We start from the raw sequence: 17597 nt of genomic DNA on the forward strand, positions 1-17597 counted from the left end.
TCTGTCTTTTCTAAAACCTGCTTGAACACCTGGAAGTTCACGGATCACGTACTGTTAAAGTCTGGCTTGGAGAATTTTGAGCAGTACTTTGCTAGCATGTGAGATGAGTGCAATTTTACAGTAGTTTGAGCATTCTTTAGCATTGCCTTTCATTGGGATTAGAATGAAAGCTGACCTTTTCCAGTTCTGTGGCCACTGCTGAGTTTTCCAAATTGCTGGCATATTGAGTGCAGCACCTTCACCACATCATCTTTTAGGATTTGAAATAGCTCAACTGGAATTCCATCATCTCCACCAGCTTTCTTTGTAGTGATGCTTCCTAAAGACCACTTGACTTCACTTTCCAGGATATCTGGCTCTAGGTGAGTGATCAATCACCACGTGATTATCTGGGTCATGAAGATCTTTTCTGTATAGTTCTTCTTGCCACCTCTTCTTAATATCTTCCGCTTCTGTTAGGTCCATACCATTTCTGTCCTTTATCAAGCCCATCTTTGCATGAAATGTTCCCTTGGTATCTCTAATTTTCCTGAAGAGATCTCTAGTCTTTCCCATTCTATTCTTTTCCTCTATTCTTTGCACTGATCCCTGAGGAAGGCTTTCTTATCTCTCCTTGCTATTATTTGGAACTCTGCATTCAAGTGGATGTATCTTTCCTTTTCTCCTTTGCTTTTCACTTTTCTTCTTTTCACAGCTATTTGTAAGGGCTCCTCAGAGAGCCATTTTGCCTTTTTGCATTTCTTTTTCTTGGGGATTGTCTTGATCCCTGTCTCCTGTACAATGTCATGAACCTCAGTCCATAGTTCATCAGGCACTCTATCTATCAGATCTAGGCCCTTAAATCTATTTCTCACTTCCACTGTATAATCGTAAGGGATTTGATTTAGGTCATACCTGAATGGTCTAGTGGTTTTCCCTACTTCTTTCAATTTAAGTCTGAATTTGGCAATAAGGAGTTCATGATCTGAGCCACAGTCAGCTCCCAGTCTTGTTTTTGATGACTGTATAGAGTTTCTCCATCTTTGGCTGCAAAGAATATAATCAATCTGATATTGGTGTTGACCATCTGGTGATGTCCCTGTGTAGAGTCTTTTCTTCTGTTTTTGGAAGAGGGTGTTTGCTATGACCAGTGTGTTCTCTTGGCAAAACTCTGTTAGCCTTTGCCTGCTTCATTCTGTACTCCAAGGTCAAATTTGCCTGTTATTCCAGGTGTTACTTGACTTCCTACTTTTGCATTCCAGTCCCCTATAATGAAAAGGACATCTTTTGGGGATGTTAGTTCTAGAAGGTCTTATAGGTCTTCATAGAACCATTCAACTTCAGCTTCTTCAGCGTTACTGGTCAGGACTTGGATAACCATGATATTGAGTGGTTTGCCTTGGAAATGAATAGAGATCATTCTGTCGTTTTTGAGATTGCATCCAAGTACTGCACTTCGGACTCTTTTGTTGACCATGATGGCTACTCCATTCCTTCTAAGGGGTTCTTGCCCACAGTAGTCGATATAATGGTCATCTGAGTTAAATTCACCCATTCCAGTCCATTTTAGTTCACTGATTCCTAAAATGTCAATGTTCACTCTTGCCATCTTTTGTTTGACCACTTCCAATTTGCCTTGATTCATGGACCTAACATTCCAGCTTCCTATGCAATATTGCTCTTTACAGCATCGGACTTTGCTTCTATCACCAGTCACATCTACACCTGGGTATTATTTTTGCTTTGGCACTGTCTCTTCATTCTTTCTAGAGTTATTTCCCCACGGATCTCCAGTAGCATATTGGGCACCTACTGACCTGGGGAGTTCATCTTTCAGTGTCCTATCTTTTTGCCTTTTCATACTGTTCATCCTGTCTTAAATTCCATGAATTTAGCATTAATGCTTGTACTTCACATGGAATATCCTTGGATGTCCTTGGACTATCCTTCATCCATAGGGAGCACTGCCCTTTCAGCCAGATAGTTTAAGGCCCTTATCTTGCTAAGGATCACTTGCCCTAAGTGATGTAAGTACACATTTCTAGGCAAAGGGGGCTGGCTTCTTAATAAGGTGCTACTTGCTATCTGAACCACAGAGTGAGTTCAAGGAAATCATTAACGCTAACACAGAACCCATAAGGTTGGAGTTAGCATTTGGGGTTTAGGGGCCTTAAGTGAATCATCATTTCTGATATTAGTCCTGCCAAGTTTTCTGGGATTTATCTCTAGCAGTTGGATGCAGCCATTGATGTCACACTCAGTGGTCCAAGGACACTTAGTCACTCAGGCAGAGTGGGCTTGGGAAGCTGCTCTCTGTTCCTAATATCTGAGTGCTGAAATCATGGGGGATTTTGTGCAAGATGGGTTCATGAAGGGCCAGCTGGCCTTGCCAAGTATTTGTGAGCAGGCTTACTTCTGTTCAGTCTCATGCTCTGGTGTGCTGGTGTCTGAGAAGAGTCTGATCGAGCCTCCTAAGACCATTAGCAGCTAGCCTTCCCTGAGCCCTGCATCGCCTCTTCTTCTCATACAAGAAGTAGTGCTGGAAGGATTTTTAAGAATGCAGTTGACACTAGTGAAGGCCTGTTTGTGTGAACCAACCAGTCAACAAATGCTAGTAAATGCTAGTAAAAAATAATATGAATATCAAAAACCAGTGAGGTGCCGGGAAATGTACTCTCTGGTTGGGGGTGGGGGAGCCCCAGTTTGGAGAGTTTGCAGATTTCTTTGGTATAAATAGTATTGTTCAAACTGCCAAACATTAGCCAATGAATGTAGGGGTGGAGGGGAGAGAGGTCCAACCAGCTAGTGTAGGCTGGCTCAGCTCAGATCAGTCCCATCATCCCTTTGCTGAGCAGGATTTTAATTGAGCTGTTCCTTGTGCTTATTGCTTAATATACATGAACTCACTTAGGATATCCAACATCTCAAAGAGATGGGGAATGTTATTATCCAAAGTTTAGGGGGAACAATATCAGATGGTGTCAGATAGAGTCATCCTAAGAGAGGCTCTGTCCCTCTTCGTGGTGGTAGAAATAGACTGACTTAAATGCCTAGGATCCTGTTTAAGTCATTTAATCCTAGCATAGTAAATATTTCCCCCTGTCCTTCCACTTCCAAGACCATGCACTCTTGAAATGGACCCCAACCTGAGCCCAGGGACAGAAAATCAGCAGCCACCTCTGGCAGGTCCGCCACCCAAGAGCCAGAGCCCAGTTGAGTTCCTCGGGGACAAAGCCATGCTTATGGCAACACCCCAGAGGTTCAGCCTCTGCTGCAAACAGAGGCAACAGAGACAAGCTGACACAGTGTTAAGGAGAAGCGAGGGGTGCTATTGGGGAAGGTCCTCTAGCTTTCCCAGGCTAAGAGGGAGAGGAAAACGTGAGCACAGAGGCCATATGTAGCAGTCACTTTCAGTCGAGTGTCTCCGTGGGTGTTGTAAAATACTGTGTCATAGACTAGAGGTCCCCAACCCCCGGGGCCATGGACCAGTACCAGCCTGTGGCCTGTTAGGATCTGAGCCTCACGGCAGAAAGTAAGTAGCCGGGGAAGGAGACAAGCTTCCTCTACGCTCTCCATTGCACACATTACCCCTGACCGTACACCTCTCAAGTCTGTGGAAAAACTGTCTTCCATGGAACCAGTTCCCGGCTCCCAGAAGACTGGGGACCCCTGTCATAGATGGCTGCTCATAACTAACATGCATCTATGCCCACTGGTGACCCCAGGAGTGCCCTACAGCTTCTTCAAAAAGGAAGTACCAGTGCGTTTACAGTTTATAAATAGCTCACAATGTGGACACAGAGATGTCTTTTTAAATCTCACCCATTCCCCAAGAACTCCCATTTAGGTGGGTAATCATGAATTCACAATTTAATTCTCAACTCACTTTCTGGAAATGCTGGTTTGGAGCTGAACTCCCAGTACTGGAAACTCTCCTCTTGGTCCCAGTTGCACACAGTGCATTTCGGCACAAGGGAGGGTGAGAGGCTTCTCCCAGGGATATTGCAAGTGGTGCTCTGCTCATTTTATGAATCCTTTTGAACCCAGCATCTGTGCTCAGTGAGCTGTTTCAAGCATCTCATTTCTATTTTTGCTGAACCCGTTCTGAAAGGTCAATATCTACCCACACCTGGTGACAGAAATTTGGGGGAGTTGCTAATGTAGTCATTGGCGACATTTTTCACCCTGGTCGTGGTAATGACCTTGGATGTGACTGCCTTGCAACCACAGAAGGCCTAACCTAGTGCCCAAACCCCTTTATAGTCCATAATGCCAAAGTTTTTAATAGCACATCTATCAAATGCATTTTTCTGTTCTGTTCTTTTTATAATAAATGGGAAAAGAAAAATGAGTCACCATAACTCTATTGTATAGAGTCCTGGCATAGGTAATAGTTGCTAAGAGAGTGAGAATTAGGCACAAACCTCATTATGTCTTGGTCTCAAAGAAAGGCCTGGGTGATAAGGATATAAAAAAGAATTTGAAATGAAATTCTCCAGGCACTGCTGGACACCAATGACACAAGAGAGGATTACGAAAGACAAATGCCCTTTCTCATGGAACCTACCGTCTCAAGGTGGAGGATGGTATAGGAGGGAGACAAATAATAAATAAACAAGGGAGCAAGATAATTTCAGTTACACCAGGTGATGTGTCTGTGACAGATTTTCCTTGCGACCCTTCAGATTAAGTAGTCAGGAAAAGCCTTCCCTGGGAGTTGAATGTGACTCCATGTTAAAAGATGGGAATGGGGTAGGCATGTGAATGTGTGCGTCAGGAAAAAGGAAGAGCAGCAAGGGTAAAGGTCGTGAGGCAAGAACGAGCCTAGAAATGAAAGAAGGGAACTAATAGTCTGAAGCCAAAGACAAATGGGAGACGGGGCTCATGCGGTAGGTGGAACCCAAGTGACTTGTTCTCCTGGCCCATGAGACTGGATTTGGATCTTATTCTTAAGAGCTGCTGCTGCTAAGTCGCTTCAGTCGTGTCCTACTCTGTGAGACCCCATAGACGGCAGCCCACCAGGCTCCCCCGTCCCTGGGATTCTCCAGGCAAGAACACTGGAGTGGGTTGCCATTTCCTTCTCCAATGCATGAAAGTGAAAAGTGAAAGTGAAGCCGCTCAGTCGTATCTGACTCTTAGCGACCCCATGGACTGCAGCCTACCAGGCTCCTCCGTACATGGGATTTTCCAGCCAAGAGTACTGGAATGGAGTGCCATTGCCTTCTCCGATTCTAAGAGCAGTGGTTTCTAAACAAGGAAACAGGGTGATCTGGTGACATGGGAGGGAGGTTTAAAAGGGAGGGGATATATGTATACCTATGGCTGATTCATGTTGAGGTTTGACAGAAAACAAAAAAATTCTGTAAAGCAATTATCCTTCAATTAAAAAAAATAAAGTTTTTTTAAAAAGGAAAAAAAAAAAAAGATAACTCTGGCTGCTATGTGCAGAATAGATTATAGGAAGATGAGAGAGCTAGGAGTTAGAATCCAAAAGGCTATCGTAGTAACCCAGGTAAAAGATACTGCTGGTTTGGACTAGGGTGGTGGCTGCAGAGAATGAGCACAGTAGATGGACATCGGCTATATCTTGGAGCAGAGGTAATAGGACACATTATGATGGAATTGCTTTACTGGAGAAGTAATTGAAGAGAAATATTAAGGATAATATCGCAGTTTGGGGTTTAAATTCCTGGGTAGATAAGTCACACTCTCCCTTGAGAGGTGGGATACTGCGGAGAGAACAGATTTGCAGACGTCAGTGTACTGTTCCAGCTGCGTTGTTTGAAATGCCTCATGGCATTATTTATATAAGGGAGCAGAGTAAAGGGGAATCACTAGGTTGGGAAGAGTGGAGTACAGGTAATTCCCAGCCCTGAAAAGGCAACAGGGTGGTGGTAGTTTCAGGACCTAGAAGACAGGGAGGGCCATGAGGAGAGGGTTGGTTGGTAGGAACTGTGACCTTAGATTTAGGAAGATAACTAGTCCTTGAAGACTACTGGCAGCCTAGGAAATAAATGCCCTGGGCTCCCCATTGGCTGCATATAATAGGAAGCCAGAGAGACGGGGACTTCATTGGTGCCGCCTATAGAGACCAGTGTCCCAAAGCCGGAGGGAGGAAGGGTGGAAAGCGGACCTGGAGGAGTCAATGGACGAAATCCAAAATAAGATGTCACGTGAACAACTGAAGACATAAGCTTTGAGAAATAAAGAGGCCAGAGCTGTAGATATAATGTTTAACGAAGTATCCCATATCCAAATGGGATGAATTCGAAAGAGTTTTCCTAAAACTGTCTTTAGAATCTGTCATCAGCCTCCTTGGCAGGAGGAGCATTGAGAAAAGTGGGAAACACAGGAATTTAATCAGGGGCATATGGAAATTGTTTAGAATCTGGATTGGTAAAGAAATCTGTTAAATAGAAGGAGAATAATTTCATGCCCCATCCCATTCCCCCCAAATGAGATGACTTTACAGCTCATCTAGCCAAACTTTGAGGGCTAAAATGAAACCGCAGAATGACATCTGTCAGTTAATCCATGAAGTTTTAAATCAAACTCTCCTAGAGAATAATCATAATAATTTGGAGTTGCCTAATGGAGAATTTTTTAATTTAAAAAGCGCTCTTATGGTTTCACATTCTTGTGAATCGTTAATGATGGCAACAACAACAATAACAAAATGGTTATGCCTAAGCTCTAAGTCGTCAAGTTCATGTTCATTGGAGAAGCCCAGATTTTTGCCAGAATTTAGCTCAGCCATAATGTCAGGTGAACCTACAGTTAAGCTTCATTCTGTATGTGGATTTAGTAAGAAAAATGTATTTTTAAACATCATGATAATTTTGAACCCGTAATGGGAGATTTTTAAATAAAAATGTACTAAATCTATGTGCTTGCAGAGGGGTTAGAGCCAAAAGACCACTCTCCACCCCACAAGAAGAGCAAAGCAAAGAAGCCAGAAGGCTCCAAAGACTCCAGCGAGGGTAAGTCCAGTTCTTTGTCTCTTAAAAAAAAAAAAAAAAATACACCATGAAAAGAAATTTCTGTTTAATTTGTAAATTATGTGTATGCTCTCATATTCAGGTATTTCTAAGTGTTCAAGAATCACTGGGAAATTCTTTATCCTTTATCCTTTCTCCCCTGAATGTGAGAGTGAAATAGCAGATTCAGGTTTGAATCATTTTAAGGTAAAGACCAAATGTAGAAAATCATTTTCTCGGTGTAATGTATTTTCCATTCCTGCCAAGTGTGGATACTGCTTACCACTTCAGTGTTCTGAAATCACATAAGGGTGAAGGTCCAGATCTCTACGTGAAGAGTTGCAAAGTAGCTGTTGTCTTATTGGGATCTTTTTTTTTTTTTTTTCTTATGAATACATTTGGATCCAGAACAAAACCTCAAGAATGAGTGATAGAAACATTTCCTGTCTTTACTGTTCTCTTTTCCTTTCTGGAAACCAACATATCTTCACATTTATGCATTGGGTGGGTATGCCCAAAGGAGCTTTTTTATGAAGAAATGATCCATAGTAACTCTGGGTGCAGAGTGAGGGAGTAACAGTAGAAATAATGGGTATAAAGTGCCTAGCACAGGTCCACTTTCCATCAGTGGTGGCTATTCTAGTAAATATCACAAGCAGGACCATGATATGGTACACATTGTCCTAATTCATTGAAAGGTCATGGAAAGCTTAGAATCATTCAAAGAGAACACTTAGAACCAAGGAGAAGGCCAGCATCTCTAACTGGCAGGAGGTGGTTAAGCTTTGTTAATATCTGATTGGGAGAGTAGCCAGGGCTCCACCTCCTACTGGAATTAGGTCATTCCCTGGATAATCTCTTAAAACCATGATTGGGAGATGGATTAGAAGCAGAACAGCAGTCTCCTTTCCCTGGAGAGGCTCCCCCTCACTGAAAGGTTCCTGTCACAGGTGTGACCCAGGTCAGAGGTGGTTTTCCAGAGCCTGGGGGTCACTTGGGAGCATACACTGCAACAGTCATCTTAACAGGGGAATTCTTCTGAGTTATTCCTGCAAATATGTGAAAACTTGTGTACTTGCTAAATAATTTGCTTTGTTTAGGAGCAGCATCTCATAATCCCAATATGACTAAATAATATATCTTCACCTCACTCAAATATACCGTCCCAGAATCTGCCCTGAGTCACAAAAGTGCCATCCCTGTGGATTTGCTACCAGGACCGTTCGGTCCATAGCATCGCGGTGAAATGTACATGCTAGTCCTCCTACGGAGACATGGGAATTGTACGTTTGTTCCTGAAATGCCTTCAGAAATAGAAAGCTGCTGGGAAAGGAGTGAGGGAGGGAGCAGAGTCTGACGTGCTAGTGGTAGGCGGTCGCATGATGGGGGCGCTTGTCACTTGGCAGTGCTTCTATTTGGACAAAAGGAACCATGTCCCCAATTCAGGTGTTAGGTTGCTGCCTGTGCCTCACTTCCTCCCATGATTCAGAGAGTCCCGATCATTCTTTCCTGCTGGATATGCAAAGGGACTGGGTAGAAGGGGTATGTGGGTCACGACCCTTCTCTGCAATCTTCCTGCTTTAGAGTTATCCATCATTTTCCAACTTGGCCATCTCTCTAATTTTTTTTTCTATTAACTTGTGTTGGTTTTATTGAGTTCAGAAAATTACCTAGTTATATTCAGACCAAATAGATGCTTACATTGATGTGTTGAAACTTCAGAATCATTTGTACACATATGCATTCATTATTATCTGGAAGAATCATTTGTACACATATGCATTCATTATTATCTGGAATTCCTCATTCTATGTGCAGAAAAATGCTTCTACTGATTTTTTTTTCTCAAAAATACTATCATTACTCCTATTGTTTTTCAGTTGCTCAGTCATGTCCTGCTCTTTGCGACCCCATGGACTGCAGCATGCCAGGGTTCCCTGTCCTTCACTATCTCCTGGAGTTTGCTCCAACTCATGACCATTGAGTCGATGATGCTATCCAACCGTCTTATTCTCTGTCACTCCCTTCTCTTCCTGCCCTTCTCCTGAGATAAATTATTTGAGATTTCTTTCCATAACCATCCTAGTGATCTCTTGCACAATAGAGTAGGTCAGGAATGTTCCTCAAACTTGCTCTCGTTGGCTCCTCTCTTTGTGACATGTGCTCCTGGTATTTTCTCTTAGAGATCACTCAGCTGTCCTCCCCATCGCTTGACTTCTCACTTCTCTCCTACCTTTGGGCTCCCTGCTCTGCTTCCAACCCTGACAGGTACTACTAATCACCTTGCCTCACCTTGTAGTATAAAGACAGGGCCATGCAGAGTGGAGTTAGAATACAAATTCACCTGGATTTTCTAGCGTTTAAAACCATAATAGCTGTATTTTGATCCAGAAGAAGAATCTTGAGCGCATATGGTCACGTTTTCTCTCTCTACAAAACTGTTTTTAAAATAGACTGCAAATGGTTCTTTATCTTGCCCAAGACCATGCAGTTTGTTAATGTCAGAATCTCTTTTTTTTCCTTTCTGGAAGCAGCACAGTGTCTCTAATCTTTTTCCCTTTCCCTCTTCTGGAAATTAGAACTCATTTTGTTGAAGGAAGAAATGTTGCCATCATTACAGCTTTGAGTGACTGAATATTACAAATATTTAAGTGTTTAACTTTAAATATTTAACTAAACATTAAACATCAAATTTTAAAAATCAAACATTTTCTAAAATTATTTGCATGTTTTATACTGTGGACTTTTGGATATAGAGTTTTATTTTCATTATTCTGAATGAAATATCATGGACCATAGTATACTTTGATTTGACCCACTGCAATGCAATGCCAATAATGAAATAATTAGTGATTTCAAAGCACTAATTGGCATCTGATATAAATGGTGATGCTATCCATAAACCAGCACATCATAGGCATATGGAAAAAAACCCTGGTTAATAGCCATTCCATCAGTTCCAACTCCCAATAATTTAGGCCAGTTTCATTTCTTACATAATGTTTAATTGAGAGAATATCAATACAAAAAACTTACCACCTTCAATAAAACATGCTTTTCTCAACTCTTTCCTCTGTCTTTCACAAGCAGATTCTCTAGTGAAAGTCTCTCAGGGTTTGTTTGTCTGAAAGATATTATTTTGCATTTTTAAGGTGGTTTTTCTGGGTAAAAATTCAAGGTTGCTGGTGATTTTCTTGCAGTGTTTTAGAGATATTTTCCCATAGTCCTATCAATTCTGTGGTTGTTAAGAATTCATTTTTCAGTCTAATTATTGTATATTTTTAGGTTATTTGTCTTTTCTTTCCAGCTGTCTTGACAGTCTGTCCTTTAGCTTCAGTGCTCCTCGGTTTCACTGTGATGTGCCTCAGTGTGGGTTTCTCTTTATTCTTCTTATGATTTGCTGAGCTTCTTAGACATGAAAATGGGCCTCTTTCATTAGTTCTGAAAATTTTTCACCTATTATCTTGCCAAATGTTAGCTCTCCAGTACTTTCTATTCTTTCTTTGCCCTTCATGACTCTTACCCTACACTGAATTTTTTCCCGTGTCACTGTCTCTCCTTGATGGTTTGTTCTCCAAGTTTGTCATCCAATTTCCTAATTTTTATTCAACTTTCTTTAATCTGGTGTTTAACTGTTTGCTGAGTTTCTCATTTCAGTTATTATGGTTTTCCTTCTTAAAAGTTTTATTTGGTTCCTTTTTAAATATACCTGATCAATCTTTATTTAGTTAACACAGAAAGTGTCTTTTAAGATAATCTGTATCTGTATCTGAAATTTCAATATCTCCACTCTGTATGTCAAATTCTACAGTTTATGTTTTCTGTAGACTCATGCCTGCAGTTATTTCCTTGTTTATTTTGTCTTTTTTATTGACATGTACATTGGATTTTTTTGTGGGAATTTTTTGAAGTTGAAATAAAAGCTTATTTATTTATATTTTGTTTTCTGCAATGCCTGAAGATACTGCCAATTTAGGAATACCTTAAACTACATATTTGGCTTAAAGTTTTATTTTTTGTTTCATTTGCTCTTTGTCTTTAAGCCCATGTCAGCACATACATAAAGTTAGAAAATCTCAACAGAGACTTCTTTCTTCCTTTTTTCTTCCCCAACCACTGCTAAAACTGAGACAGGCAAATTTCCCACTGTTTAATAACAAAGTACTCTCTTCCATGTCTTTCACTTTATATGTGTAGTTCATTCAAACCCTGGTCTGTTGTCCAGTTGCTAAGACATGTCTGACTCTTTGCAACCCCATGGACTGTACCAGGCTCCTCTGTCCTCTGGTTTTTCCTAGAGTTTGCTCAAATTCATGTCCACTGAGTCAGTGATGCTATCTAACCATGTCATCCTCTGCCACCCCTTTCTCCTTTTGCCTTCAATCTTTCCCAGCATCAGGGTCTTTTTCTTTGCTTTAGTTAGTTAAAGCTTTGCATTAAGTGGTTGAAGCTTCAGCTTCAGCATCCATCCTTCCAATGAATATTCAGAACTGATTTCCTTTGGATGGACTCGTTGGATCTCCTTGCAGTCCAAGGGACTCTCAAGAGTCTTCTCCAACACCATAATTTGAAAGCATCAATTCTTCAGTGCTCAGCCTTCTTTATGGTCCAGCTCTCATACCCTTACATGACTATTGGAAAAACCATACTTTTCAGTATACAGACCTTTGTTGGCAAAGTGATATCTCTGCTTTTTAATATGCTATCTAGGTTTGTCATAGTTTTCCTTCCAAGCAACAATCATCTTTTAATTTCATGGGTACAGTCACCATCCACAGTGATTTTGGACCCCATGAAAATATTAATGAAATCTGTCACTACTTCCATTTCTAGTTCTGGCCCAAGTTTCTCAGTATTTCTGTGATCACTACCATCATCTGGGAACTTGATAGAAGTACAGATTCTCAGGCCCCACCCAGACCTACTGAATCAGAAACTCTGAGGTAGGATCCAGTAATTCATGTTTTTGAGAGCCCTCTTGGTATTCCAGTGCATGCTCAAGTCTGAGAACCATGGTTCTAGGGTCTAGACCATCTGAGATTGGTAGATGCCTCAAAGCAAACAATAATTCCGGTGCTTGCTTACAAATCTTGATTCAATATTGTTCATCATTTCTGGCTTCTTAGAAGTTCATTATAAAAGAACCAGCTGAGCCATGTATTCCAAGAATCAGATGGATAGGTAGGGCAATAAATAGATTAGAAGATGATAGATAGGTAAGTAGGTAGAAGATGATACATAAACAGTAGATAGTATATGCATGCAAGGAGAAGGCAATGGCACCCCACTCCAGTACTCTTGCCTGGAAAATCCCATGGATGGAGGAGCCTGGTGGGCTGCAGTCCATGGGGTCGCTGAGGGTCGGACACGACTGAGCGACTTCACTTTCACTTTTCACTTTCATGCATTAGAGAAGGAAATGGCAACCAACTCCAGTGTTCTTGCCTAGAGAATCCCAGGGACAGGGGAGCCTGGTGGCTGCCATCTATGGGGTCACACAGAGTCGGACATGACTAAAGAGACTTAGCAGCAGCAGCGTATGCATGCAAATATGCATATAAAATATGTATCTACATAGCTATGTATATATTCATATGTGCGCAGCTGTGTGCTCAGTTGTTCAGTCATGGCCGACTCTTTGCGACCCTATGGGCTGTAGTCCACCAGACTCCTCTGTCCATGGGATTCTCCAGTCAACAATACTGGAGTAGGTTGCCATTTCCTCCTCCAGGGCATCTTCCCGACCCAGGGATTGAACCTGCGTCTCCTTGGTCTCCTGCATTGACAGGCAGATTCTTTACCACTGAGCCACCTGGGAAGCCCCAAGTATGTCCATACATATCCACAGATACAATACGGTCTGGAAAGATATAGATAGATAGATAGATAGATAGATAGATATCTCTCTCAAAGTGACCTCAGAAATCAACTGGAGGAGTGGAGAAGGGGGAGGGGTAGACTTTGGAGAGTTTAATATTCAGCTTTCTAAATTTATGTGTAATTGAAATATATATGAATATATACGTATACACGTAAATAGAAAGATTTACTTCATCTTGATAAAAAAAGCATTTTCATTAAAAACTAAAGAGACTTTAGGCTTCTAAAATTCAGTAGAAAGCTCAGAACAGTAATTTTCTCCATACGTTCATCTCCAGAGCCTTCAGTGATTTTTGGTACTGAATGTTATTGTTCCATCATATTTTTTACACTAGCACTTTGACTCTCGCTGCACAATTGCCTCAACATAGAATATTCAGCAAACCTGCATGTGATGCCCATTCTTCAGGAGCCCAAGCCCTGGCAATGCTAAATCAAGCAGCCCGATACTGCACTTTAAAATATTAATGATCTCTCTTGTCAGATGAAATTAGATGTGGAAACATTTTGCAAACTAGGAAGTACTCGACAAGTTTTGAAGGATCTAATGTTGCTATTAGAAGCATTATTATTGTTTTTACTAAAATAAATTTTTCTGAATATATGACCCATGGGTGGAATGCACTTTGTATTCCCTGAGAGGCAGCATTTTCTCTCTGCCCTCTTATTTTCTCTGCATATGAAAATATCATGTGACAAACTGTTTTGTGAGTGGCTGGACAGAACAAACATTCTCTCTTTCAGGATGCCACGAAGCACTTCATGCATTAGATTCATAAGCATGATCTTTAATTTAATTTTTTTGACAAGTGCACTGAAGGGTAAAATCAGGCAGTCATAATTTTGACTTTGCCATCGCTCAAACGAGCTCAATGATTGACCAGATTTTAAAACTAAAATAAGAAAGAAAAAAGCAGGAATGAGGAAAAGCAACTTTCTCATGAAGGAAAGCTTTGTTTTTTATCCTTTAGACCTTAAAATACTACGAATTAAAGCAAAATGTGAATTTCCATGGTAAAATTCAGAATAGAAGAAAAGCCTGTGTCACCATCTTGCTTTAATTATACTCTACGTTCTGCTTAATTTCAGGGCTGCTCTGAGCTATCTCCCTGCCACAGGTTAGGATAAGGACCCAAGGGTTTGTTTTATTTTTAGTCGTGCTCTCCACATTCACCCGTTAAACAGAACTGAGGTTAGGACTGTGGAGTCCTGTTTCAGCCAGCCCTAGGATTCTGAATGGGGCTTAGAGGATGTGACTATTAAGGTATTTTCCACGGGGAGAAGGCTGAACCTACCTGCAGAGTAGCCACAGTCCTGTGGGACCCAGGATGGCTCACGTGTGCCTGTTGTCCTTGACTCTGTTGGCGCCTGTTCCCTTCACTGTTGGAGGTGTCCTGGCTGGGTGACAACACATGGACCCACCTACTCATAGAGACAAACAATTCAGCCTGAATGTGGACAGAGCTCTCAGGGCCCAAGTTCTGCTTCCCTACTTGGGCAGATTTTCTAACTAAAAGGCAGCTTCTTCATATTAAATGGTCAGTAAAAACATATTAAATGGTCTGTGTGGTGAGATTTCAACAAGATGATCTCTAAAAGCCACCTGGCCCGATCTCTGCACAGAGGGGCCCGTCAGTACAAGTGTATTGAATTTGAAATAGGAAGAGCCCCCTGCCATCCAAAATTCACCTGCCTTATTTATTAACGTGTGAAAGTCCTCTTAACATGAACAAAATTGTTCTGCAAACAGAGACAAGGCTTTCAAATGCATCAACTGGATCTCAGTCTCTGACTTACGGGACACGGGGTGCCCAAGAATTTGCATTTCTAGTAATTCCCCAGATGGGGCTGGTCCCCTGGCCCAGTACTCCACTTTGAGAATCTCTGCCGGGGCATTGTGGCTCACTGTGAGAATGCTGGCTTTTTCTCTGAATTAAGGGAGAGTGGAACTTCTAAGGCCGTGAAGGGACCTGATCTTACATTTTAAAGGCAGTCTTTGGATTGCTGTGTTGATCAAGAACAGTAGGGCACTAGGGGCCAAAGCATGGAGACAGTGGTTTGGAACAGGAGATACGGTGGCTTGTTCCAGGTAGCAGTGAAGGGACAGAGTGAGGCCTGATCTGACCGTGGACCTATCTGAAAGGTAAAGCCAGCCGAGTTCACTGGCATGGGATATGGGACCCGAGAAAAAGAGAGGCTCAGAGGTGAATCTTTTTATCTTCTCTGCAACTACTAAATCCAGAATAGAAGTTGTACCCTGCTTATACTTAATTCAGACTTTCTGGGGAGAAAAAAAAAAAGAGTCTTCCCATGCATGTCCTCCATCCTGTCTGGCCAGCTAGTTTTTGCCCCCACCCCAACCCCACCTTCCCTGGCGGCTCAACAAGTAAAGAATCCGCCTGCAATATGGGAGACCTGGGTTCAGTTCCTTGGTCAGAAAGATACCCTGGAGAGGGAATGGCAACCCACTCCAGTATTCTTGCCTGGAGAATCTCATGGACCAGAGGAGCCTGGCAGGCTACAGTCCATGGGATCACAAAAAGTCCGACATGGCTGAGGGACTAACACCGTCATGCTGTCACAGTATCTTTAAGTCTTATAGGTGTCTGTGAGTAATTCAGGCCAAATGTGTTTCACTATTTGTCTATTTTGATTTCCAAAACTGAGGGTCAAGAATAGCATCATTCAGGTGCATTTGTCTTTCTTGAGTCGAAAACTCAGACCCCAGGTTTATAGAGCTACATAAGTTGTTTATTTATTTGTTTATTTTTGATTCTGGCACCATGCCAATAGGACATTTGACAGTTTGTAATATTGTACATTGATTTTTCATCAGAGAAAAGTTTTGTTTTGTCTTTAAGGAGAAATATTGCATTTGAACAGATCAGATTTTCGCATTAGGATTTCACCATTATATTTCAAACTTTCAGTTTTCTGGTGTAACTAAGCTGTGCTTTCCTACTGTCCTGGAAAGAGCCTGAAAGCTGTCCGCCTCCTCTAGAGTCACCCAGATGTGCGCCATACTCTCCTAATGCCTTGCTGCGCTCCCCTGACTCCTGTCACTTTGGAGCCATCAGAGGCAGTCTTTGAGCAGGTTTGCCAAGTATAGTAAAAAGAATGTTTTTCTTCTTGAACCATCTGAAAACAAGTTGCAGATCTGGTGTCCCAACTGCCCCCATGCCTGCCAGTGTCACTGTGTATTTTCTACGTACGTGGCCAGTGACCCTACACGAGCACGATAAAAAAGATCAAAAGCAGAAGACGAGCATGGATACTACCTTTAATTTTCAGACCCCATTTACTATGCTATGCTATGCTAAGTCACTTCAGTCGTGTCCGACTCTGTGCGACCCCATAGATGGCAGCCCACCAGGCTCCCCCATCCCTGGGATTCTCCAGGCAAGAACACTGGAGTGAGTTGCCATTTCCTTCTCCAATGCATGAAAGTGAAAAGTGAAAGTGAAGTCACTCAGTCATGTCCGATTCTTAGCGACCCCATGGATTGCAGCCTTTTTAAGTGTCACCAATCTCGGTAATGTCCTTTGTTTTATTCTGTTGTCGCGTCCCCACTACCTCTGGTTTGGAAGAGTTCCAGAGCCGTCTTGCAGTTTGACTAACTTTGATCCTTTGGATGCTTGCAGGCCGGTCACATTGTAGGATGTTTCCAGTTTGGTTTTGTCTGATGATTTCTCATGACTGGATTCAAGTCATGCCTCTTTGCAGAGTGTTCGCTGAAATGATGTCGTGTTCTCATGGCTGATTTGGAAAAAGTCGCCCTTGATTCCAATTCAGTCCATTACCAATAATGTTCCCTTTGACTATTTGACGAAAATGGTATCTCTAGGACTCCTCAACTGTACAGATACTCTCTTTTCCATTTGTAGTTAATGCATATCTTGTTGTGGGGATGGTGGTTGAAACTAGGTCACTATCCTGTCCTTCATCGGTCTTACAAATTATTAATTTATTTGCTTATGCCATATGGACTCATAGTTTTCTATTCTACTCAATGGATTATAATCCGTTACCATCAGGGACCCCTTCAGGGTGGCTTCTGTGTTCTTTTAACATGCACACATCGTGTTTGAGCTCTTCCTTGCTTCCCAACTTAAGCAGATACTCAAGCTTATTTTATATCTTCCCTGCCCCAGCCCTGACAGCAGTCATTTCTCCAAGGAGCTATGGTTCCATTTAATGGACAACAGTATTTAGAAACCAAATCTGGGTACTAGATATGTGGACCACAAGTTGAAAAACATGATCTAAAATAGGATGACCTGATGATTGTGATGGTTAAATATGAAGACCAAGCTGGCAGGATCAAGGCTCCTCGATGGCTTCTTCCAGTTGCCAGAATGGTCTTCCCATAGACCTTCTATTACACCTGTGACCAAGAAAATAAATTGCCCAATTTTGGTTAAACTATCCGACATACAACCCAGCATGCTTATAGAAGAGTAGTTCCATAGCTAGTAGTGTTTTAGAAAGCAGGAGGTCACTGGTGATCAAGATACTACAAAAGGACAACTGTTTTGGGTTGATTATTGAGCAGCTGTCTAAGCCAGTTTGACCAGACTTCCTAAGCAGCCGTGGTTACCCATCAGGACCATCTGGGGAGATTTTCAAATGCCCATTCCTGTGTCCCACCCCAGACTAGTGAAGTTCAACCTCTGACCATAGAACTGTATTTGTTTAAGCACCTTGGTTGAACCTAGTTTGCAGTCAAGGTTGAGAATCACAGGGTTAAGTGCCCTGCTTCCT

At 41.9% G+C, this 17597-nt stretch overlaps 1 protein-coding gene across 3 annotated transcripts in view; it reads left to right on the plus strand.

Annotated features, from left to right (window-relative positions):
* MACROD2 (mono-ADP ribosylhydrolase 2) overlaps positions 1 to 17597 on the plus strand; it is a 2305220-nt gene that overhangs the window by 2109676 nt on the left and 177947 nt on the right. For all 3 annotated transcript variants that reach the window (XR_009740200.1, XM_061435643.1, XM_061435644.1), the window contains exon 11: positions 6876 to 6959. Coding sequence is in view for 2 of the 3 variants with exons in the window: in XM_061435643.1 (XP_061291627.1) it covers positions 6876 to 6959 (84 nt within the window). In the remaining variant the exon portion in view is untranslated. The remainder of the gene's footprint in view (positions 1 to 6875; positions 6960 to 17597) is intronic.

Source organism: Bos javanicus, chromosome 13, assembly GCF_032452875.1.
Source record: "Bos javanicus breed banteng chromosome 13, ARS-OSU_banteng_1.0, whole genome shotgun sequence".
In the NCBI taxonomy this organism is placed as follows: domain Eukaryota; kingdom Metazoa; phylum Chordata; class Mammalia; order Artiodactyla; family Bovidae; genus Bos; species Bos javanicus.